Source organism: Leptonychotes weddellii, chromosome 2, assembly GCF_054177405.1.
Source record: "Leptonychotes weddellii isolate Sample4059 chromosome 2, ASM5417740v2, whole genome shotgun sequence".
Classification (NCBI taxonomy): domain Eukaryota; kingdom Metazoa; phylum Chordata; class Mammalia; order Carnivora; family Phocidae; genus Leptonychotes; species Leptonychotes weddellii.
Window position 1 is genome coordinate 63643216 of NC_138370.1, and position 25682 is coordinate 63668897.

At 34.0% G+C, this 25682-nt stretch overlaps 1 protein-coding gene across 1 annotated transcript in view; it reads left to right on the forward strand.

Moving 5' to 3' along the window:
* The window catches only part of FBXW7 (F-box and WD repeat domain containing 7), a 219414-nt gene that overhangs the window by 171885 nt on the left and 21847 nt on the right, over positions 1-25682 (forward strand). The window contains exons 3-4 of the mRNA XM_081813110.1: positions 17117-17199; positions 20177-20318. Of these exons, the coding sequence (XP_081669236.1) occupies positions 17117-17199; positions 20177-20318 (225 nt within the window). The remainder of the gene's footprint in view (positions 1-17116; positions 17200-20176; positions 20319-25682) is intronic.

Below are 25682 nucleotides of genomic sequence, written 5' to 3' on the forward strand. Positions count from 1 at the left end.
TGTTGCATATCAAACTGTATTTTCTTCCAGTTTAGTTTATGCTTTAATTGGTAACGGATAAATACCTAGAAAATTTTATTACTTTTCCCTGAAGGGGAAATATATGTATATAGATACATAAGATATTATAAATAATATTATATATAACATAGTACTAAATAAGTAATAAATTTATAAAATGTGTTGTTCACCTATATCACCTTTCCTTATACTGAAAATTGAGTTTTTCAAATTATGCTGAAAATTAATAATTTCTAGTTATTATTTCTCTAATTCTGTCATTATTGATTAAAGTATGTGTTACATTGTTCATTATCTCATGTAAATATTATTTATTGATACCCTGATAAGTGTAAGGACTATGTGAGGAGCTGAGGTAAAAGAATCAAAATAGAAGTGGTCACTGCTTTCATGGAGCTTAGGGTTTAATGGGGAAGATGGACAAATAATTAATGTGTCTACACTGTGACAAGGGACTGTGATTAACAGCTTTAGAAAGGAAATTCGAGATGGCCTGTACACAGATGATTCGCATGTTTTTATCTCCAATATAGACCTTTGTTCTGAGCTCCAGAGCTAGTTGGAGCATGATAACTTCATCTGGATATCTCAAAGACACCTCAAACCAAATATGACCAGACATGGACTTTGTGATCCTCCCTACCCGAGGAAAGAAAAACAAGCAAACACTGACTCTTGTCTAATATCCTCTCTCATGCCCCATCCAGTTGCATAAGAAACCTAGGTGTCATCCCTGATAACTCCTCGTCCTTTATTCTTCACGACTAATCAGTCTGTCACCAAATCCTATTAGTTTTATGTCCTACGTATCTCTTAAATGTTCACTCCTATCCGTCTTTGTTGCACCTAGCTCGTCTAAGCCACTATTATCTCTCGCCTGTCCTGGTGGAATAACTTCCTCACATAGTCTCTTCGCATTCACTCTCACTTCCATTCTGGTTTTAATATTATATTTAGAATGATTTTTCAAGAGGCGTATCTGACTATTTCCTTCCCCTGACCAACATCCAGCATAAGCTTTTCATTGCTCCTAGGGTAAAGACCAAAATCCTTTATGAGGTCTTGCATAATCTAGCCCTTGTCTACTCCTCTAGCCTCATTTTGCACTTACCATAGAACCTCTACTGTTCTGTGCATTGCAGCCATGGGGTGCCCTTCCCCCCCCCCACAACACACTTTAATCATTCCTTCAGAGAAGAGAAGTCTTCTCTGAACCCCCAGACTAGGTCAAAACCTTAACATTATGCATTTTCCTAACATTCTGCAGCATTTACCACAGTTTTACTTTTGCTTTGTTTTGTTTCATTGTCTTCCTCTCCTACCACACTATAAAAGCTCCTACCACAGCCATGAAGCTGAGACCATCCTTAATTTATGTATAATAGGCACCCAAATAAATACTGTTGAATGAGTGTCTGCAGGAAATTAAAATAACCATTTAAATCTACATTTGTTGTAATTATGTATCCCAGGTAGAATACAAATAGTTGAAACAGCATAGGATAGAATCACAGAGGTATGCATGTATCAACAATGATGTTTACACCTAGGAAGTGATCACCACACATGGATCAAATTGACATTTTTTAAAGATGGATTGGCCCTTACAAAAAGATCTATGTGATGAAATTAAGAAACAGGACCAAAGTGATAACCACATATTGAAGCATATATTGTATATATACTCCTAAAAGTGCCACCCCCCACTACTACTTGTTAGTAAGTCAAGTATTTTTAGGCTGTCTATTAAACTAAAAAATTCAAAATCAGGTGGAAGTCATAATTCCCTATTAAGTGTTTTGGGGTTGTAATAACCAATAAAGAGCATTAAAACAGTTTCTTTAGTATTGGGATACATAACTTTTGCCAGTTTTCTACGGTGTTCAGATCATTTGGGTAAGGGAGAAAGACCTAGTAGCCCTTTCAAAAGGACTTTCCAATGAGATACTTTGGTGTATTCTGTTCTCAGCTTTTTTTCATTATTTCATGTTTTAGAGATAGAAAGTATAGGGCATGAGGGAGTGAGAGTAGATAGAGTTCTTGGCGGGGGTGGGGGGCGGTTTAGAAAAGGAAGCAAAACCCATGTATTATTGTAAGCATCTTTCATCATATAGGTTTTTTTTTCCCACTCTGCCTACTGATGGCTGCCTACTGTCAATATAATGTCAGAGATAATGGGAGCAAGCCTTTACCAAGGAGGCATTGGCAGTAGCGTATTAATTGTCAAGCTACTCTTGGTAAATTCCCAGGGGTAAAGTGTATCAAAGTGCACAATTAGCTGTCTAGTTTGTCTCTTTTTTGTCTGTGTCTGCTGTGACTCTAACAGATTTCATCTGCACATCACACATTTGCATACTGAAATCTCTCGGGAAACATCCTAGAGATTTCTTAACTACCAATACTTCTTGCTATGTAGGTAGAAAGCCCTGTTTTCATTTTCTGTAAACTGGAGACCAAGATTTGCCTGTGTTCAAATCCCAGGTACCCTACTTAATAGTTGTATGCCCTTGGGGAAGTTACTTAAACTCTCTGTGCCCGTTTCCTCATCTGTAAAATGGGACAATAATACTACCTACTTCATAGGGTCATTAGCTTCAGTGAATTTATATAAGTACCTAGAAGAGTGCCTGTAAGTTCTCTTCTCTGTATACTTCATTTTCTTAAGAGAACTTTCTCTTTTTTTAAACAGTTGCTTATTCAAGATTGAATAGTTTATGATATTTTTGATGGTGGGCAGTAAAGGAGCACTCAGATTAAGTGTAGCGTTTGTTTTCCCTTTTTTCTTTAGGTTTAAAATACTGCCTTATGTTTCTTGGAAATATCTCTTCCTCTTTCTAGCTCTGTGCATTGTCATATAACTTGAGCAATTTCATTTATCAATTATATTGATTTGTCATTTTTTTATTGACTTGTCTGTCCTTCCCCCCCGAATTTGGGAGTTCTTCCAGGATAGAGATTACATCTTGCTCGGTTTTGCCTACTTTTTGCTTAGTGTCTGGCTTTTAAGAACCCTGGCTAAATATTTCTTGAATGTAGCAGATGTAGATCTATCAAAATAAAATGTTTGAATCACTGTTTAGTTTTTTCTCCCATCTTGTTTCATTGTTTAGAAAACAAGGAACCATTATATGAGGCAGGATTCATTTGGATGAGACTAATAATATTACAGTGGGATTTGGGGTTAGAGGCTCACCATAAATTTTTCTCACAGTAATTTTCTTTTTCTACACTACCTATATGGAAAAACAAGTACATTTCACAAAGTTAAAGTCTTTGAAATAAATGAATTGGTGGGGAGTAAATTACATCTTGGTCTAACAAAATCTGTTTTTTGCAATTGTTTAATAAAAGCTAGTTGAATAAAAATATCTTTAAAATACCATTTAATTTTAAGCTGCTATTTACATTGTGATCATGATGATTAACATGTCTTCATTTAACATCTCTTGAAAAATATGTTCGTAATATGCTGTTTTGTCTCTTGATAGAATAACTTTAAAGGAAAGACTGAAAATGAAGAGGGGTTTGTGTGTATGTGTGTATGTATCTTTATCCCAAGGGCTAACAAAATATTACAACTTTAAAAATATTCCCATAGTTCAATATCTTTTTGCTAGCTTTGACTTTATGTGCTTTAGTAGATTTAAGCTATTCCTCATAGGATATTTTTTCATGCTGTAAAAGTTTGAACGTGCATTGACTCAATTAAAAAGAATTTAAGATTCAGTTTTTCAAGAGTGTTCTCAAATCACCATGTAACAGTTCTCAACGGACCAGCTGTATGCACAGAGCAGCTCTTAAATTGTAATGCACATTTGTTTAGTAGTCATTGGGCCATCATTACATACCATGAGTTCACACAGTTGGAAAGAAACTCATGGTATCCATCCTGCAGAAAGAACTTTTTAGAATCATGTATCAAGTGTGGCAGACTTTTCAAGTTAATTTTTAAACATTTGGAGGCTTTGAGTATTTATAGATAAATATGTTCTTAAATATGAAAGAATTTTTTAATAAAGAAAATGAACTTATAAATAAAATATTTCTATTATAGTAGTTTTTCCAAGATGTCAGAGTGCTCCTGACCATTGATCTTACAGTTCACTGTGAATAAAAAACTACTATAGATCATGGACATTTTCAGATGAATAGTTATTTTGAAAATATTTCCATAATCCAAAAATATTTCCAAAATTATGTCAAAGCCTGCTCATGACCCATCTATTTCTAGCAGTCTTTATTTTGTACTCTGCTTTTGTGTACTGAATCTTTACAGTCTGTTGGAATTTCCTAAAAAGGTAGGGGATCATGTAGGCATTATACTAGTCAGATAATTCTTGATTCTTTCAAAGCAAAGAATGCAGTTTGTTAAATTATATATACAGTAATTGCTTTAAAATGTAAATTGATGTTTCTAAAATGAATCTTTAGAATCCTCCTTTTTAAATGTAGTAGGGGTATGATTACTAGGTTTCTTCTTCCTTACTTGACAGCTGTATCAAACACAGATACTTAAAGAGTAGGAAAGCTACTCTAACGTAAGTAAAGAATTGATTAAAGATCACCATGATGCACACTTTCTAGAGCAAGAACCTGGGGTGATTTATGTTTCTTATTGGCCTAACACCAATATGGAATTATTAAATGTTCTTGAATAAGTGAAATAAGTTCTAGTCCACAGACTTTGATTCATAACTAGAGTTTTAAAAGATTGGTTAAAGTTATCCCTACTCATTTTAAATTCCTCTGGAAATTTTATAAGATGACTGAGATGAGAAGAAATGCTATATTTTAAAAAGTATAATAAGTTTGAATCTGGACTTTATGTATCTGCTAGTCAAATTTTATAATTGGACGTAATTATCAGAATTGGAAAGTGAACCAATAGAAGAATACTGAGTTGAGAATAACATGTATTTTAGATTAAGCAGATCTTGGATGACTACGTGCTAATGAGGGTGTACCTAAGTAGGGTTGTATGTGAGGCTGTACTAAGCTTTAGTTGAAGGCTTTTTCCAATTTTGAGATTCTATGATTATGTTCTGGAATTTTTTATGATCACAAAGAAGTAAAAGGTATACCTTGGGTAAAATCCTTTTGTCTATAATAACAAAAGGTAACCATGTCTTTTATCCTTGTAGACATTTGCTAAAAGAAGGCTGGCAGATCCATCTACAGAGATCTGAGCCCAACATCTCTGTCTTTCTCAAAAAGAGTAAATTATCAAATGTAAAGATAAAATCAGAACATAGAAAGTAGAAGAGCAAGGAAATAGAGACATGATACAGTAGTTACTCCTCCATTCTTATAGAATTGAGTTACTAGATATAAAGATTTAGGATAGTGCTTGGCACATGGTGCAGACTAAGTACTACCTTCTATTCCAATTCTCTTTCCTAAGTTTAGGAATATTTTGGGATAGGTGTTGAGTTTGAGAGTAAGTATGAGGGAAATGGAAGAGTAATTGCTGCATGAAAGAGTTGAAGAGTTCAAATACAGTTATATATTCTTTGCTCTGTATCTCTGATTTCAGCAAGTGAGAATTACTTTGTGAGCAATCTTTAATTTTATATACATTTTTGAAAATATAAAAAATAATATAGGCAAAAATATATACAGAAGTCGGTTGTGTTTACTCTCATTCTAGAAGTCCTCTAATGACTTCACATTGCACTTAGAATTAAATCCAAACTCTTGACCAGGACCTACAGGATATTACATGATCTCGCCCTTGGTTATCTGTCTGACATCATCATGTACCAGTCACATTATCCTAGCCAGACTGGCCTTATTCTTACTGATCCTAGACTCTATCATTTTGACTTAAAATTGTTGTTTCCTGGGTGATGCCATTCAAAATTAGCCACACTTCTCTACTACCCTTAGTACCTACTTCTACCTGTTTTATTTCTGTCTTAAAACTAAGCATTATATGAAATTATCTTACTCATGTATTGTTTACTTATTATGTGTCTTCCCCCCCCCCAGAATATAAACTGTATGAGAGTAGAAAGCTCATCTGCATTGTTTGCCACCTTATACCTAGAGCCTAGAACAGTTGTTAGCACATAGTAGGTGCTCAAAAGGTTATGCAAGTAAATTTGTTTATTGACAGGTAAGAAAAAAGAGGGAAAAGCTCTTATTAAGCCACTTAGATAACCACTGTGAATATTTTTATGTATTTACATAGGCTTTTCTCTATGCATACACACACATACAAACACACACTTAAATATTTGTGTATATATTCTACAAAGGACCATACTTTATATCATGTGTTTGATTCTTACGTACCTTCTACTTTAAAGTAGCCCTTCCCCTAGTTCTGGACATGATGAACAGTTTCTGTGACTTTAAAATTTTCTACAATGAAGTATTTTCCTTAAAAGGAGGCTTTGAGTCTGGGGGCTGGAGGGGCAGGGAATGGGAAGAAAGGGCTGGATGTAGAACAAGACAAACTGTTTAATTTTCCAAGCAAGTCATGTGTTTTTTAATATCAGAGGTCCTTTTCCCACATATTGGTGAAAGTCAATGAATTTATACCCTACTGCCCCAAATTACATTTTTTATTGTCTTTTCATCAAGTTTGGGAGAGATTATAAGGTTTGAATGAATATTTATTTAAGAAATCTCTTCTTTTTGCACCATTCCCCCCTTGAGTACAGGCTGCTTGTATGTATGATCTGGTATAAATGCCTATTGAAACAGAAGGACCCCTTAGTAGTCAGTGTTTATAACTAAATAAAAAGTCAACAGTCTTTACACCCACACAGTAAAGTTCTCCTTGTACAGAAAGACACATATTATCCCTAAAATGGGAGAATGAGTCATGGCAGAAAGTACTTTTGAAGAAGCCATTACTAGTATGTTAAAGAAATATTTTAACTGTAATATTAAATGTTTGGATAAGGAGATGTATTGCTAAATAGGTTACACCCTAATGAACCTTATAAGACCAGTGACTACTAGAAGACTTACAGATGACGTTAATTCTTCAAGCTAAGGACAGTGGTAGTCCCACATACATCTTTGGCCCACAGATGATGATTTCCTTTTTTCTCCTAAATGTCTACCAAACTTCTGTCTTTTAAGCTTAGAAACAAGACCACTTTATATGAAATCTTCTCAGACTATTTGAATGATTTCTTCATTTTCTGACCTCCTACACTACCCAGTTTGGCACTTGATAGATATTGTTCTCTATTAGTTTCTTGTCTTGCCAGTGGATTTTAAGTATCTTAGGAGGAGAAAGATTATTATCGTAATGTTTTTATTTGTCCTCAGTAGCATTTTGTAGATATTGGGATATAGGTGATTGTTTCTTAATTGATTTCTTTTAACCTAAATCTTTCAGTTTCTGTCACATTTTCCCCAGTTGCTACCATGTCTTTGTCTCAGATTTCCCACATGTAGCAGAAGCATAGTCATCTGGACCCAGATAATTATTCCATGAACTGAATAATCAAGATTTAGTTATAGTTTGCATATGTAATTGCTATTTGCAAAATAAAATAATTTTTTTCCTTCTTTAGCAATGTCTGATTTTTTAGCTTAACTTGAGCCATCACATATGTAATAGAAGTAGAAATCAGTTAAAAGTAGTGAACTTGGAACCAGAGTCTAAGGTTCTAATATAGCTGTATAACCCTGAGCAAGACTCTTAATTCTCTACCTCACTTTTCTCTCCTGTTAATAACAGTTATTATTTTATAGGATATCTGTTATACCCTGGGCATCTACTAGGTCCTCACAATGACTCTGTGGGTTAGGATGGTAAAGTAGATGATAATTACCATTACAAAAACCAGAACTCATAAAGGTCACATAACCCCTACCAAGGTTGCACTCTAATAATGGCAGAGCTGGTGTTTAAATTCAGTTTTCTCGGGGCGCCTGGGTGGCTCAGTCGTTAAGCGTCTGCCTTCGGCTCAGGTCATGGTCCCAGGGTCCTGGGATCGAGCCCCACATTGGGCTCCCTGCTCGGCGGGAAACCTGCTTCTCCCTCTCCCACTCCCCCTGCTTGTGTTCCCTATCTCGCTGTGTCTCTATCTGTCAAATAAGTAAATAAAATCTTTAAAAAAATAAATAAAATAAATTCAGTTTTCTCCAATTCCAACTCTTATGTTCATTTCAAAAATGAAGGGGAATTGGATTAGATGACTTCCAAGTTCCCTTCTAGTTCTAAACGTATGGCTTCCTGCTATTAATGTTTTTGTTACTGTTATCGATTCAGTATATACGACTTTTTTACTTCTTAGCCTTTAGCCCTTTTTTCAAAACTTTTTGGTCATGACTAAATTTAGGTCATGACTAATGTAAGAAATTAATTCTGGGATTTTAAACAAACCTTAAAATGAAAGGTTATTTTAGTACTAAAATATAAGATTGATATACCACACCTATAGAAAATTTTTCTCAAATCAGATAAATATATTTGAACATCACAACCAGCAGCAATAAATATGGAACTGGATAAAGAAAGTAGAAGAGTAAATAGGGTTCTAGGTCTTATATTGATGGAAAATTGATTTCATTCTTTCTTCATGTTAAATTCTTCCCTGGGTCATATTTGCTGCTTCATTTTTCTTGAAGTCTACCTTATATTTATATTTTCCTTACTTTATTGAAGGGTGACTGTAAAAGATTTATAACAAATTTTGAGAGGAAACTTTTGCATATACATTTGAGATGCTTACTGATAGTTTATTTTGGATCTGAAGCATGAGATGTAAAGATTGATTGATTTCTAAGTAAATCAGGATGAACTCTGGAGTGACTTACTTTGTCAGATTATTGCAGGTATTGCTTGTCTGGATAGAGGTATTGTAAGGAATGTTTTGGTACATGTATTAAGTCTGATAGCTCTATAACAATATGAATTTCAGAAGAGCAAACAAGCAAAATTCCCATCTTCGTTGTTTTCTTCTGTGGCTGGGATAAATAAAACTCAACTTGCATTATTGTGTCAAACTCTGTATGTTTGTATATTTATATATTGGTAGATATATACATATGCACATGTTTATCTAATTGGCCCAATTAGAAGGGATGAAAAAAACTTTTACTGCTTGAATTAATGTTGCATTTTATTTGTGTCAAATCTTGATGGGCTTCATTTTTGTAAGTACAGTTATAAATACCTTAACCTTCAAGAAAAAGAAAAATGTATGAAAGTATCACTCCTACAGTTATAATTATCTTAAAAATTCTTTAAACCATTCTGAGCTATGTTGTGATTTGCATTTTGATTTACTGAGGTTAAAATTGAGTATATGATTATTATAAGCAATACTCCCCTCCCCAAACAAGTTTATTTTAAAGTTACATATAGTGTGTGTAGTTTTTTTCTAATGCAGTAATATTTCAATATTTGTTTACTTGGATGGTAATTTCAAACTAAATCTGGCTCGCCTTGTCTTATTTTACATATTCTCAAAAAAATAATTTAGAACTAATTTCAGTGTGAGTTCTAGAAGTCAGATGTATATATATTACCCTATTTTGTGTCATAAATTCAATGGAGGAAGAAAAAGTTTTCTTAATTGTATACTGTCCTGTACCTGACAAATACTAGATGCTAAATAAATGCTTAATTAATGAATAAGAGTGGGAAATAGCTTATTGATCAATACTGCCACCTGCTTGCACTAGGGAAAATGTAGATGGTGGGCATACATACTATTTCAATTCATAATACCTCTGATAGGACAGGCTATTAACTTGCCAATTTCAGTTGTGAACCTTTTAAAGGTACTCATATCCCAGGGGTGCATGGGTGGCTCAGTTAGTTAAGCATCTGCCTTCAGCTCAGGTCATGATCCCAGGGTCCTGGGATTGAGCCCTGCATTGGGCTCTCTGCTCAGCTGGGAGTCTGCTTCTCCCTCTCACTCTCCCTCTGTGCTCTCCCTCTCAAATAAATAAATAAAATCTTAAAAAAAAAGAACTCACATCCCAGAAAGTTAATGACAGTGGTTTAGTGCGATTTCAAAAAGTTTGTTTCAGCCTCAGCATGCTTGACATTCCCTTCTTTGATGTTGAAGTTTTGAACTGTCTCTAATCTAAATTCTGTGCTGGGGCAAAACAGCTAATTGTGGTAGGTAGTTTTTCTAGTGTAATATCAGAGTAAAGAATGTTGTCGTAATAATAATAAAGAAAATCACTGACATAAGAATATAAACATATTCTTCTACTATAAGATGGAAATAAATCTTTAAATGTTAGCAAGATGGGGTGCTGGGTGACTCAGTCAATTAAGCGTCTGACTCTTGATCTCAGCTCAGGTCTTAATCTCAGAGTTGTGAGTTCAAGCCCCATGTTGGGCTCCATGCTGGGCGTGGAGCCTACTTAAAAGAAAATGTTAGGGGTGCCTAGGTGGCTCAGTTGGTTAAGCATCTGCCTTCAGCTCAGGTCATGATCCCAGGGTTCTGGGATCGAGCCCCACATCAGGCTCCCTGCTCTGCGGGAAGCCTGCTTCTCCCTCTTCCACTCCCCCTGCTTGTGTTCCCTCTCTCGCTGTCTCTCTCTCTCTGTCAAATAAATAAATAAATAAATTCTTAAAAAAAAAAATGTTAGGAAGATAATGAGAAGAACCAATAATATTATACTATCAATTCTAATACAGTAGATAGACTTTTTAGTACTAAGTATAACGTATTTATGCTTTAGAAAAATGATGCCATGGTTGCTGCTATTTGCTTATATGGCCAGTTATTCAGAAACATTATTTGTTGGGACGCCTGGGTGGCTCAGTCAGTTAAGCATCTGCCTTCGGCTCAAGTCATGCTCCCAGGGTCCTGGGATCAAGTTCCACATCAGGGTCCTTGCTCAGCAGGGAGCCTGCTTCTCCCTCTGCCTGCCACTCCCCCTGCTTGTGCTCTCTCTCTCTCTCTCTGACAAGTAAATAAATAAAATCTTAAAAAAATAAAACATTATTTGTTATGTATCATTTTTCTACTGTGTCTTAGAGTAAGATGGGAACCTTCAAGGAGTAGATAGTAGTGGAGAAAGATGTATTAAAATAATGACAATGAAATATGATAAGTACAATAATAAAATAATATATTTAAAATGGAAATAATGAACTCTGAGAGTCAAGGTGGGGAAAAGTTATTGGATTACTCCTTCACCTGTTGACACTATGTATAAAGATACATACTTCTCTGAAGATACATGATTCAGTGAAGACTGCTTTATTGTTTATATTTTTCTTAGTTTGGTTTATGCCCATAACTACAACTTGCCCTTCTAAAAACTTAGTTATCCCAATTAGTTTTTCAGAAGGAGCCATTTCTCTTGTGCTAGTTCACAGGTTAATCATTCTACTGCCTTATTTCCCCGAGGCTTAGACTCTGGGGCAGTACATCTTCGTATCTTTCTTTCTTAAGTAGCTCCTCTCATCCATTCTTCTCCTACATCTAGTTCAATGGAGTTGTGATGAGATGAGCATTGGGTCTGAATTAGCAGTCACTCCCCTTGCTAATAGATTTCCACAGTAAGGCTTATAAGTTGTCAGCACAAGAAATACTTTTTTTATAGAATGAGAAATGAGCTGAAATTACATGAAGATGTACTTTATTGTATTGAAAATATGATTCTAAAAATTTGGGTGACAAACACAAGTGTTATCTAGCTGTTAATAGTTGACTAGCTAGTCTTTTTTTCGGTGAACTTACTAGTTAACATTCTAGCATAGAACATAAAATACTTTTTTTCCTAAACTTATTTGACATAGATTATGGACTAATCTCAGTTTTGAAATGTTTCTGTATACCACAAGGATAAAAAAAAGATATAGATAACATACATAAAGGCCTTTTCAGTCTTACTACTAAAAAACTTAAATCTTTGAATAAAGTTTTAAATGTCTGTATTTTAGGCAAGACTCTCAGAAATAGGAATGGAGAATGGTTTCATTTGCTTTGTTCATATAGAGATCATGATGAAATTAATAGATCACAACTTTCATTAGTAGTACTTCAGAGAATATTGAAAATTATTTTTATTCAATTTTTCGAAATCTGGTTAGAGGTTTGGTTGACTAGTTCTGCTTGCCAAATTCTTTCTTCACAGATCAGATTAACATTGTAAACAAGATAGTAGGGAGAATTGTTGAAATATTTGGGAAAATAAAGTCTTCATGAGTACTTATAAACATATACATTCTCACTTAAAGGACAAACTAATAAAAATAATTATGAAATGGGACCCATGGAAGATGGGGATGTCAGGTGGTGGAAAGTCTTTTCAATATATACTTTTTGATTATCATTTTGAGTTTTGAATCATGTAAATATTTTGCCTATTCAAAAATAAAACATGAATATACATAACCTACATATAAATATACATTTGTCAGCATCAGGTTTTCCCATAACTTCATACCATACAAAGGAGCTATATAACCGTAAGAGCATTCCTTTGAATATACAAAATTATTTTCTTCTTTTAAATATCCTAGATGTTGGGAGTGGCCCTGGTTTATTAAAGTTGGTCTGTGTCCTCAATTGAGGAGTAGACTTAATCTGAAAAAGTTACTTCATTTAGAGAGAGTACATGATTTCAATTGAAATCAAGGTGTATACTGTTATATGACTGATGGGTAGTCCATTTGTCCTCTAATAAGCTAGCTAGCACTGACAAATTTTAGAGAAAACTTCAGGTGTTCACTTTATAATTAGTTTCTTTACATAGCCCAGAATTGAGGCAGGTGGTGGAGGGGAAATTACTTTTTTTTTTTACTTTGTATTTTTTTAAAAATCTTGAGTGCTCTGAATCTTCTAACAAAAGGGTTTATAGGTCCATTCCTAACAGTTGGGTTTTTTGTTTTTTTTTTTTTGCTAAGAGATTTCTTTTTAAAAAGAACTTTCCTTTGAAGTAAGCTAATTGTTTATTTAGAAAACTAACGATTTGCTGGGTACATGTACATACTGTTTCTGACGGTCTTAGCCAAAGACATAGACATACCCAAGATGTATGTCTTTATAAAATTTTAGATTATCTTATTTCATTTATGTTTTAAAGTAAAAGACATTATAGTGACTTAATGTCTTAGTTATAAAGGTAAACATATTTATTTTTAAAATTATGATTACTTTATGCAGCATTTAGAATCATTTATCTAATGAAAGTCATTCATTAACCATAGCGGAAAGTATTAAAATGTAGTTAAGTCCAAATAGTATTTCTTTTTTTCTGAGGAAACTTTTTAAGTTACATAAATAACTATAGGCACACAGTTTACTTGTAATAAAGAATGTTAATGGGGAGGGTAGGATTTAATTAACTAGACCCTTAATAATGGGCCTTTTAGTCCAAGGAATCTTATAATTGCCTCTGAAGCTAGTCGTGTAGCAAGTTGGGAGATAAAATATCTAGATTTGTGAAGTAGTTGTCCTGAGCAAAAGGTTGCCTTCAGGCACACTTTGGTATTTTTTTTATTATTATGTAAAATGCCCTTTTAAAGATAAACAATATACACTGTCAAAATAATTTTGGAGGTGAAAGTCCAGTACTTCCTGTTTACTCAAGATTAAATTCACAAATAAGGTTCAGACTCTCCAATGAGCCCAGTTTTTGCTTTCTTTGGAGAAATAGAACCTTTTGGCCAAACTTTACACACTTAATACCAATCTGATAGTCTTAAAAATAAATTGTCATGATTACTAAGAATTGATGAACTGTGTGGTAATTTTCTTGATATGTTTTAAGTGAGTGAAATGGAAACACATAGGGAATATTTTCATTAAATGTTAATATAAGAAATATGCAGGTTGAAATATAACTTATTACATAATTTCTGCAAATGTTATATGCTCCAAACTGGTTTACTTTATTATAAATCCCCCCAAAGAATATTTAATTTCTCCCTTTGGGTTTGCTCATTTTGTATCATCTAAGCTACTTGAAAAATGTGATCAGTCTGTGCCAGAACTGCAATAGGATAACAGTTAGTGGAAATAGCCTGCTTTGCTTCTGTTGGGAGGACTGTATGGAAAATATATTCCATTTTCAAAATGTTTCTGAAAGCATTTATTTGTGGAAAGGATGCTTACCATTTAAAACTCTTCAGAAATGCAGGCTTCACAAAATACAAAATAATCTCCTGAAAGTTTGAAAGGGGAAGGGGGCTGTCGTGTGGGGGCGGTCTCATTTGCTGCCCACATCCTCCCTCTGTTCGGTGCGTTGTGTGCTTACGGGTTCCCTGGAGCGGATCACCATATAATTGATGTGCAGTCTGCATTGCTGAATCCTGGACTGCACCATTCTGTGTTCAAGGGAAGATGTAATCTGATCCCTCTGCTGCTGAGGGAGGAATCTGTTCAGTCAAGGCTTTGACAGGGCATAGTCTCCTCCAATAATCTTCTCGGTTCTCTCTCATTATTCCCTCGAGTTCTCCTCAGTCAAGCTGCATGTATGTATGTGTGTCCCGAGAAGCGGTTTGATACTGAGCTGCATTTGCCTTTACTGTGGAGTTTTGTTGCCGGTTCTGCTCCCTAATCTTCCCTTTCTGACGTGCCTGAGCATGTCCACATTAGAATCTGTGACATACCTACCTGAAAAAGGTTTATATTGTCAGAGACTGCCAAGCAGCCGGACACACGGGGGCACAGAATCACTGAAGGGGAAAAATACAGAAAATATGGGTTTCTACGGCACACTAAAAATGATTTTTTACAAAGTAAGTAATCTGTTTTCTTCCTGTGTTGTATGACTGTGTGTGTGTGTGCCTGCCTGAGAAGGAAAATCTGTATCATCAGAGATGGCTGCAGTATCCTCTAAATTTGGTGGGTGGCTGGATGGCTGGTATTCTGTTTTATAACGTGAATGTAAGCAAATAATGCAAAGACAGCGTAAGCTGTAAACAGCTTTAAATTTGAAATAAAATGTATATTTTAATCTGGGAATTTTCACTGAAAATATATTTAGACTTTGGAAATGTGGCTCCGTTAAATGCTGACCTGGAAATACTCTACCCTTAGTTGGTTTTTCGTGAATGTTTTGCCTTTAATTTTCTGTACCTTATGTATATTTCTTTTCTTCTTTCTTTAGTTGACTCTTTTAAAGTCTAGAATCACTACATTATTTAGGACTTATGTTTTAAAAGATCGTATTTACTTTCTGTGCCCCTTAAAAAATTGCAGAATTAATTTTTGGTTCTAAAGTCAGGATTTTCAGTAAACAATATAATATTTAAAAGACACAGTGCTTTATTTGGTAAAATATTCTGAAGATAAAAAAATCCTTTCCAAATGGTTCCCTTGATATGTCTTTTGGGCATTTTTATTCATTGAAGGATTTCTAAGATGAAAATAAAGTTTGCTTTTGGTGGCAAATGGCATTTGCGCCAATGTGTATTTACAAGATACCCAGGGAAGTTCTGAAAGCCAGTATTACAACTTAATTAGAATGAATATCAAAGTTTCTCATGTTAATTTTGAAAATGAGAATCTGTGGAAGTTATGAAAAAAACCTAGATTTTTAAGGTAATCTGTACTGACTGACCTTCCTGATAGATACATTTGCGTGTATGTGTACGTGTCTATAATTTATATACATGGAAGCACGTGGCTGTCTATATGTTAAGGCTTATATGTTTATTTTTGCTTTTTATTAAAATTATTTGGAGAAAGAAAATAATGGTTTTTGAGAGGAATCACTTTAAAACGACATAATGAGTACAGAAACTTCTGAAGGGTTGAAATAAGACCAATTCCATTTCTTTCCAGTAGGTATTTCTTGAACTAAGGTATAAATCCTGGATGAGCTTGTTGTACCCTCACTCTAGTCCCTGATATCATAAGATCGTCCCTGTATTTTCAAAGACTTTTTCATGATGATAAAAACATAGTCTTTATTATCCATAGTGTGGTTCAAAATTTTTTAGAGTCTTGTTGGTTCTTCTTAGTATTTATAATGTAGCATGCTGTGTTATGTTCTCATGTGAGGCAGTAGGTAAGGAAAGAAGTCTGCTGCAAAGCAAGGGTTTTCACCTTATTATAAAAAAATGAGTATAGCTCTCTATCACTCTGGGTCTCCCCCTCCCCCATAATTTTCAGTAGTACAGTAATTAATTAGAAGACACAAATCTTGAGGGGGTTGTTGAAATAGAAAAAGTTGAATCTTAACAGATCTTATTTTCTAGTTTTATGACAGATCTATAGTTAGATGACCTCCATTAACGGATGGTGAAATATAAAAAATAAATATTTCAATTTTGATGTTGACAAAATGCAATTCTGAATGTATTTACAGTATTACATATACATAGCATAAGGAAATACTTGAAAACTATAGATGTTGGATATACCTTACAAAGATATTTAACTCATTCTTTTAAAATCTTTTTGTTGATGTTGCTTTTCAAGTTAGAATCTTTTGTCCTGAGTGAGCATCTGTCAGTGAAGTTATATTCTGTGTAAATATCAACTGATGGCTTTTTTTCCACCTTTATTATTACCATCTCCAGACTTCTCTCCTGTTACAGATTTACTTTTGTACTACCCTCATTGCCCATTTCATTGCTTTTACGTTATTATAATTACTTTTCAAGATCATTTTATTTACATTGTTCTCTTTATACTTTTTTAATAATCTGTGTGTTTTAAATTCAGTTACTGTTACTTCCATTCAGGTTTTGAAATTTTGAATTTTGTCTATTTTATCTTGAAATATGTTTTTAAAGGAAAATGATGATCACTAAGAGAGACATGTTAAATATGGTTCTGTAATATGTGTATTAACGTGAAATTTTCCCCTATATTGGTTCTTATACTGGAAAATGTGAAAGGTATATCACTCTCAAGGAATATGTATGATGAATATCAATTTTTAAATCATCATATGCTATTCTTCTGGACAAAATATTGGAGGGGGGAATTCACCTTTCTAGTCTTTAAAGAGTAAAACAAAGTAGAACTAGCAAAAGAAACCATGAAGCATTTATTTTCTACGTACATTAACTATGCCTAACTAATGAAAATTTAGGCATATGAAAATTTAAGAATTTTTTTCACTATTGCCAGTGCTAATGTTAAGATTTGCTAGTTGGGACAAGTGATTTTTTTCTTAAATCTATCTTATTTGCTTTACCTTATAGATGAAAAGAAAATTAGACCATGGTTCTGAGGTCCGCTCTTTTTCTTTGGGAAAGAAACCATGCAAAGTCTCAGAATATACAAGGTAATATTAAGTATAATAATTGATTCACTCATGATTTTTATGTTTCTTTAAAGAGGTGATGATTCCAAAAGCTTTTCTTCCAGTTTATTCTCATAGAATCATAATGTCACTAGTACTGTTGACTCTGTAACACATTTTGAGATCACTAAAAATTGAGAAATACATAATTTTAAGAAGAATGACTACCACTATAGCCTGTGTTTTCTTACTAATACTTTGAAATAAGACACAAGCAGAATTTTTCTTACGAACAAAATTTTTAAATCACAAATTTTAAGGAATTCTAAAAAGTAAATTCTAAAACATGAATATGAGCAAATATATCTTGTTACTATAGCAACAGCTATTCTAGGGTAGATATTTATATATGCAAAATTGAAGATACATTTATTAGCAGTGAATTAAACCTCACAGTTACTAAATAAATCTTAGTGTGTTAGAAATCCCCTTTTATTTGCTTGGTAGATCTTATGTTTTTAACACATACATTTCCACACCAGTGAAATAGTTTCCATAACAACTAAATACAATTGTAGTCTTGTTTTGTGCACCATTCCATCATTTTTGGATTTTGCATCAATATAAAACTTTTCCCACTCTCACGCTAATTAGGTTAACTTAAGCACAATATCTATTACCCAGCCAATTAAAAATGGTTTTGGATGTCATTTGGAATTTGGTATTTTAAAATTTAAATGACAAAAGTATCTTCAGAGCTTTTTTTGGTCTTCTTTGCATAATTGTCACTTCTTCAAATTACTGATTAAAAGTTAGCTCTAGAAGCCATAAGAACTTCATGATGGTGATATTTCTTTTTTTTCCTAAATATTTTGATTTAAAGTTATGCTTATTATATAAGGTGCAATAAAATTAACATTCCTTAGACTTAAGTTTCTGTGATTGAGCATTGTTAGAGATTGCATCTCTTTTTTTTCCCAAAGAGTTTATATTTTTATTTCATTCAGTTGTATAAAAAATTTTTTTCAAATGCTCTTCCATGAAATTTAGAAATCATAATAATTATTTTTATATGCAAAAAATGTAGAGATGATACAGAAGAGAAAAATAAAACTATCTCCTATTTATTCAAGAAATGCTTTATGTGTGATTTCCCCATGTTGATTGTCCCGTCCCCTTCTCTCTTCCCCTTTGCCTTTTGACAATTTCACTGTTTGGGCACCTCCACCAGAGGGTGTGGAGTGATAGGCAAGTGAAACTCTTCACTTCATTTTTGCTTTTTTCTTCTAGTCTTGATTAAGTATTTCTTAGATGAGAAAGTTGAGTTTAATGTTAAAAATGTAGTATTTTTAATGTGTAGATTCCAGTCAGCCGTATCATTTTGGTCTTCTAATAATATGGCTGATACCAGGACAAAGGTATTAAATGGTTCAGTTGTTTTTAAGGCCGCTTATAAACAAATGCTAAATTTTTACTACAGTACACATTTTAATAGAATTTTGCCTTTAGTTGCTCACTTTTTATATTGAGAAAACACCTGAAAAGGTGCACATTCTGTTTTCAGCCTTTTAACATAATCTTACCAAAGCAAACCAAACAGCAGATTGATTTCCATGTCTTTTTGGAGACTTTGTCAGTATATATTTGGTGTTTTTTAATTTTTTTGACAGATTTTCTAATAATAACAATGAAACTGATTTTCTATCTTAACATCTTCTTTATTAGAAAATTTAAGTTATGATCACATTCTGTTTCATTTTGGAGAAGAAAATGAGCTTACTTTTGAAATTTGATAGATTTAATTGTATGTTAGAGATTATCATAGATGTATAATGTTAAAAGATTTAAAGGTGGTAGATATGTAGATTTTTCTGTAAGATATGGTGACTAAGATACATTTTTTAACAAAATAATGAGATACGTTGGATAGTAAAGAATTGGGGAATTGTTTTCATTAGTAATTTATCAGAACAGATATTGAGCTATTAGGCTACAATTTATATGTTCTTTGGATTTAAAACACTTTATTATCATAGCTCAATAAGCTGAAGATTATTTTACAAATGTAATTATGAGTCTTCCTGCATTTTTTTTCAAATGTCTCTAAAATAGAGATATTCAGTATTTACCTCAAGAATAAAGTTTAATTATTATTGAAATTAGAAAGTAAAGCTTAAAATATTAATAACTTGGTTATAACTATACTTTTTCTGTTATTAGTCATTTTTAGGAAAGTTGGACAGTTCTAGAGATAGATCATCTAGTCTTAACTCTTTCATTTTACTAGTGGCAGAATTGAATTTCAGGTTTGTTTTCTTTAATGTCTCAGTTTAAATTATTATATAAAAGTATTTAGATCATCTCATTTTATTTAGTTTTATATATAACATAGTAAGTTTTCAATATTTAACTGTTTTGAGTAAATATATGTCTAATCAAGGCTTGTTCCTGTCAAATGTCACCTAGGCTAAGCTTTATAAACAACAGTGGAAAGTTGAAAAGAAATAAATATTACAAATAATTTAGAATGTATCTAGTGAAATGTCCAAAATATTTGAGCATACTGCTTCTACATATGAATTTTTTAAAGCATTAGTAAGTTTTACAACTCTTTTTATTAAGGAAATTTGAACTTTTATTTAATTAAGTCACTGAAGAGTGGTCATAAGAGAGGTGGGACCTGTATCTTCTAAGGATATATTTTAACATCACTTACATGTATCAACAAGTTGCAGTTTTGCCATAGAGATTCTGTCATTTGGTTGCAATTAGCATTGCTGGGATAATAACAGGTGGCTATGTAGGAGGCAGGAAACCTACTCTAAGAATAGCAGACTAGATTTTGTGTATCCTTGCTCTCTGGGAATAAGCAAATAAAAGTAATAATTCTATTGATGTTTGAAATATGCCAGATCATATTCTTATTAAATTAAAGCCCATTATTCTTAATAAATGCCTATCTTTGTTTCCACTCTTGTGGGGTTTTTTGTTTGTTTTTTGTTGTTGTTGTTTTTTCTAGTACCACTGGGCTTGTACCATGTTCAGCAACACCAACAACTTTTGGAGACCTGAGAGCAGCCAATGGCCAAGGGCAACAACGACGCCGAATTACATCTGTACAACCACCTACAGGCCTCCAGGAATGGCTGAAAATGTTTCAGGTGACATGTCTAACAGTACTTGAAATGCTTCACTTAATTGCTGCAAAAAATAAGGGATTATTCAGCCATGAGAAGGAACTGTTACATGCTACACCATGGATGAACCTTGAAAGCATTATGTTAAGTGAAAGAAGCGAGACACAAAAGGCCACATATTGCATGATTATATTTACATGAACTATCCAGAACAGGCAAATCCATAGAGACAGAATGTAGTTTAGTGATTGCAATGTGATTGGTGAGGGGATATTGGGACTAACTGCTAATAGATACGGGATCTCTTTTGGGGTGATGGAAATGTTCTGGAGTCGTTAGTGATGATGGTTGCATAGCAAGATAGGTGTGCTGGGAACCATTTAAGTGTACATTTTAAGTGGTGAGTTTTATGTTATGTGAAGTATATGTCAATAAAAAATGCTTTTGAAAATAAGCTCATTTTAATTTTTAAGTGTATCAATCGAGAGAATCCAATGCTTATTTTGTATTAGTGTGCATTTGCATTTTTTATTGCCTTTTAGATAATAAGACCTTTCTTCCTTTTCTCCTTTATGTTTGGGCTTCTGAGGTTGCTGAATGCTTTATAAAATTTATTGCTTAGGGGTTACCTAGGTGGCTCAGTTGGTTAAGCAGCTGATCCTTGGTTTCAGGCTCAGGTCATGATCTCAGGGGCCTGGGATTGAGCCCCTTGTCGGGCTCCATGCTCAGCGGGGAGTCTGCTTAAGGATTCTCTGTCTCCTTCTTCCTCTGCCCCTCCCCTCACTGGTGTGCACACGCACGCACTCTCCCAAATAAATCTTTTAAAAAATAAATAAAATATAGTGCTTGGAAGTTAAGCATTTAGGAGTAATGTGGGAACTCTGCTAATTAGTCACTGTTGGTGACTTACCCATCACTGTTACCCTAGTCGTCTTCAAGAGTTGATACAGCTTCTTTTCATCTGTGCCATGCTTGTGTATGGCTTATTATGTTCAAATTCTGATTACTGTATTTTACTGGCATTTAAATTCTTTGGAAGTTTACCAGGAAGACTGGCTACAACCAAACCTCTGTTAGGAATTTTATAACTCCTGATAGTGGTAGTAAATTGATTTATTTCTTCTTCCAATGAGATAATGCATAAAATCAAGTATTTAGCAAAATGGTTGACGTAGATTTAACACTTGCTTACTTGTTCTTTGTAAATACTAAATAATATAAATTATGTAAAGTGAAGCTATCTCTGATATTAGCCATGGCATTAATGTAAAATGAATATATTTCCTTACCTCCAACTGCTTGATTGGTGGTTATTTTATGAATGCATAAGGGAATAAAAATGCATAAAGGAAAAAGAAGGTACTTTACTTGACTTTATTTGATATTTCAGATTTTTAAGACATCCATTATGTAAATCCGTATATATTAAATTCCTGGGCAAAAACTAAATAAATGTCCTACTCTTTTTCTTCTATCGCTAGAAAACTCACTTGAATCAATGTTGCTTTTAAATGGATTTTTAGAATTGTTTTCTGCCCTTCAGGTGATTTCAGAGAAACTAGGGTAACCTTTTTTTTCAGTTGGTAACTGAAAGGTTAGAGCAGTGGTTCTCAACAGGGGGCAGATTTTTCCCTCTGTTGAAACATTTTTGGTTTTTACAACTGATGGGGTGGAGGGCAGGACACTGCTGGCGTCTAGTGGGTAGGGGCAATGTAAAGGACAGCCTCCTACAGCAAACTGTTCTCGGGCCCAAAATGTCACCAGTGTGAGACTGAGCATCTGTGGCTTAGAGGAATTGAAGTTGTATATTATTCTTATTGTAACGTTATGAACAACTAAAATTACAAAGAATTTTTTTTGTTTGCATCGTCACAAATTGATTAAACTTACCTTTCCCCAAGGATTGTTCTCTCTCCTCCTCCCAGTTCTTTTACCTTAGGTTCCTGATTTTTTAAGTTTTAATTTTTTCCTATGCATCCACTCAATTTTAATTTTTTTTACCATATCCTTTTTTTTTTTTTTTTTAAGATTTTATTTGTTTATTTGACAGAGAGAGGGAACACAAGCAGGGGGAGTGGGAGAGGAAGAAGCAGACTCCCTGTTGAGCAGGGAGCCTGACATGGGGCTCCATCGCAGGACCCTGGGATCATGACCTGAGCCGAAGGCACATGCTTAACCAACTGAGCCACCCAGGCACCCCTACCATATCCTTTTGATAAGAAGTTTATCCATCAGTAAGAGGTGAAAATAGGACTCAGACATTCACACTTTTAAAGAAATACTTTAAAGATTTTTATCATCTTTGATTAAGCCAAGATGGGAATATAGGTGTGTGTTGTCATGCTTGCACACGCATACAATGCGAGCAGCACAGCACTTGAGAGTAATGCAGAAGTTGATTTCATAGCATTTTTAAAGATTATTTATTTATTTATTTATTTATTTATTTATTTATTTATTTATTGAAAGAGCATGAGCAGGGGAGGGGCAGAGGGAGAGTCAGGCCCCCTGCTGAGCCTGATCCTAGGACTCTTTGTGCTTTATTTTGCAGGGAGGATGTTTTAGGGAGTTCTTTGTATAATGCTTGCCTATTTCGCTAGCTCATGCTTTCTTTCTTTCTTTCTTTTTTTTTTTAAGATTTTGTTTATTTATTTATTTATTTGAGAGGGAGCACAAGCAGCAGCAGTGGCAGAGGGAGAAGGAGAAGCAGGCTCCCCATTAAGCAGGTAGCCTGAGGCAGGGCTTGATCCCAGGACCTCGGGATCATGACCTGAGCTGAAGGCAGACGCTTAACCTACTGAGCCACCCAGGCACCCCTCACTCATGGTTTTCTTACTGAAATGTCCACGTTACCACATATTGTATGTCATCAAGTCTGAGATACCATAGGTTATTAGAAGCATTCCATCTTCAAAAATGTTGTTTAAAAAATCATTTCTTAGAATTAATGAGATTCAATAAACTAAAGAATATTAGGTTAGCTTTTGTTCTGTAAAAAGAAGCCCATTTGATTGCTTTTCATGTGACATGTAAATGCAGTGAAGAAAACTTGTTCTTAGCTAATAGGAATAATAGGCAGAATTATCCCTGCAGGTATAGTACTATGTGTATTTTTTTCAGATAAATATTCTGCAGCAAAGAAATCTACTAGCAACAAAAGGCCAACTAGACAGGTATATCAGGACCTTAATCCTTTGAGTACCATATCCATCTCTGACACACCCAGGGCCTCATTGTTGGGCGTTGCCCTTTATTTTCAGGGCTGGCACCAAAGGAACTAGAGATGAATCACTTGCCTAAAAGCTTACAATGCTTTCATGCTTAACATGTGGAGAGATATAATTTCATAGTAAAGTGGGGGAGTCATGAGTTGACCTGTGTGCTATAGTTGAGGGATAATTAAACTGGCATGATTTCTACAGATGTGCTGTGGGGGTATTTAATGAGGACTTTTCCGTTGCATAACAAGCAAAATGGGAGAGCTTGTCCCCTTACTGTTCTGCTATTGCTCCTAAGGCAATGATACAGCATTGTTTTGGTCCAGCTCCATCTATTCTGACAAAGTACTCTGTACTCAATTTATAAATTGAATGAGAACAAATGATACACCATTTTGGATAAAGGGAAATTGAAACAAAATGCCACTGCAATATAGAAGTGGAAATTCAAAACAAAACAACAAACCAGAAATTTTGTACTGTTTAAATTTTTAGTAGCCATTGATTCTGCTTTTTTGGCAGCCAGGTTGATGCTTCAGGTTGTTAATTTTGGGACAGAGGATTGGTCATTTTGTTTGCTTGTGCATTTGTGTGTTAATATATGGGTTTAGTAAAGGCACCAATAACATTATAACATTATCTTATGTTGAAATTTATATTTAGAGGTATCCTGATATAATGAGAAACACATATAACTTAGAAGAAAAAGATCTTAGTACAAATTTTGGCTTTGCCTCCTAATACTATGGAATTTTGTTGGTATTATGTAACCACTCTTGCCTTATTTCCATCCTCTGTAAAACAGATACAACACTAAAAAGTTGTCAAACAGGAGACAATATAGTAATGTGCTTAAAGCTATATTTGGAAATATAGTGGAGATTCAGTAAATGTTAGTTTCCTCTCTTGGTCAAGAAATAGCCTTTGTGAGCCCTTGTTTTCTCCGGTCTAAAAAAGGGCTAGTAAAAACAGCTTCCTACAAATGTTATTAGCTTAACATTATTAGCATTATTTTAATCAAAACAAATTTGCATTGCATTAAAACTGTGAATGTACTTTGAAAATACTTATACTCAAAATATTTTTTTTAAATGTTAAAGTAGAAAATACTTACGTGTTTTGAAATTAAAAGTGGAATAAAAATACGCTCTTGAAGGATTTAATTAAGTTCCATGTTAACACTTAGAAATTGTACATGTTCTCTAACTCATTTTATTTAGGTCTTTTTTATTTGCTAGTCAACAAAATATTAAAACAGGATGATGCCAAAAGAAAATGAATTTAGTATTACTTTGCAATTGTATTTGAAGCAGTATGAGCAAGAAACCTTGTGTGAGGAAGAGTTTAAGAAAGTCATGAGAGCTGAGTTCTTGACCACGTGAAATTCAGGCACAGTACTGCCCAAAGTCATAAAAGGTTTGTCTGAATGGGCTATAGGGATCATCCAGACTAGTAACCACTACTGTTTATGAATCACTCGCATCAATACTGGATGAATTTTTTATTTAAAACATAAAATATCCTCAGCCCCACCTTGACCACTGAATCAGACTCTTTGATGGTGAGTCGTAGGACTCTGATCCTTACACTCCTCAACCAGCATTTGGGTGACACTGGTCTTCACGAAGCGCCTTATTATACAGGTGGGGTCTCTGAGACTCAGATTAATTAAGGCACTTTCATATGGTTCCATGGTGAATTTACTGGTGAAACCCAAGCTCATGATTACAGTTCAGTGCTCCTTATGTTCTTTTCTTCTACTTGCATGCTCTAATAATCTGAAATAAAATACCACTTCCATGGGGAATTTTCAAGTTTGCATTTGCAATTTTGTCCACAAAGTAAGTTTTGTTTCTCTTGATCCTCTCCGAATTTGGAATGTTTTTCCTATCCCCTTAAATACGTTCTCACATAACTTTACCAGGAAAGACCAAAGGATGATACTTTTATCCAGGACAACTGTTTTTCAGAACAGAAATAAAATAATTATCAGAATTACGCAGCACTTTTGTAGATAAAGAAACTAAGGCCCACAGAGGTTAAACTGTAATCTAATTAGTGGCAGTATCTTCTCCAAAAGTTGGGTTTTCTGATTCCCAATTCAGTGCTCTTTCCACTATTCCTCATTAAAGGTTGGTGTGGGTTGTTGTTACTTTGTTTTAACATAGTC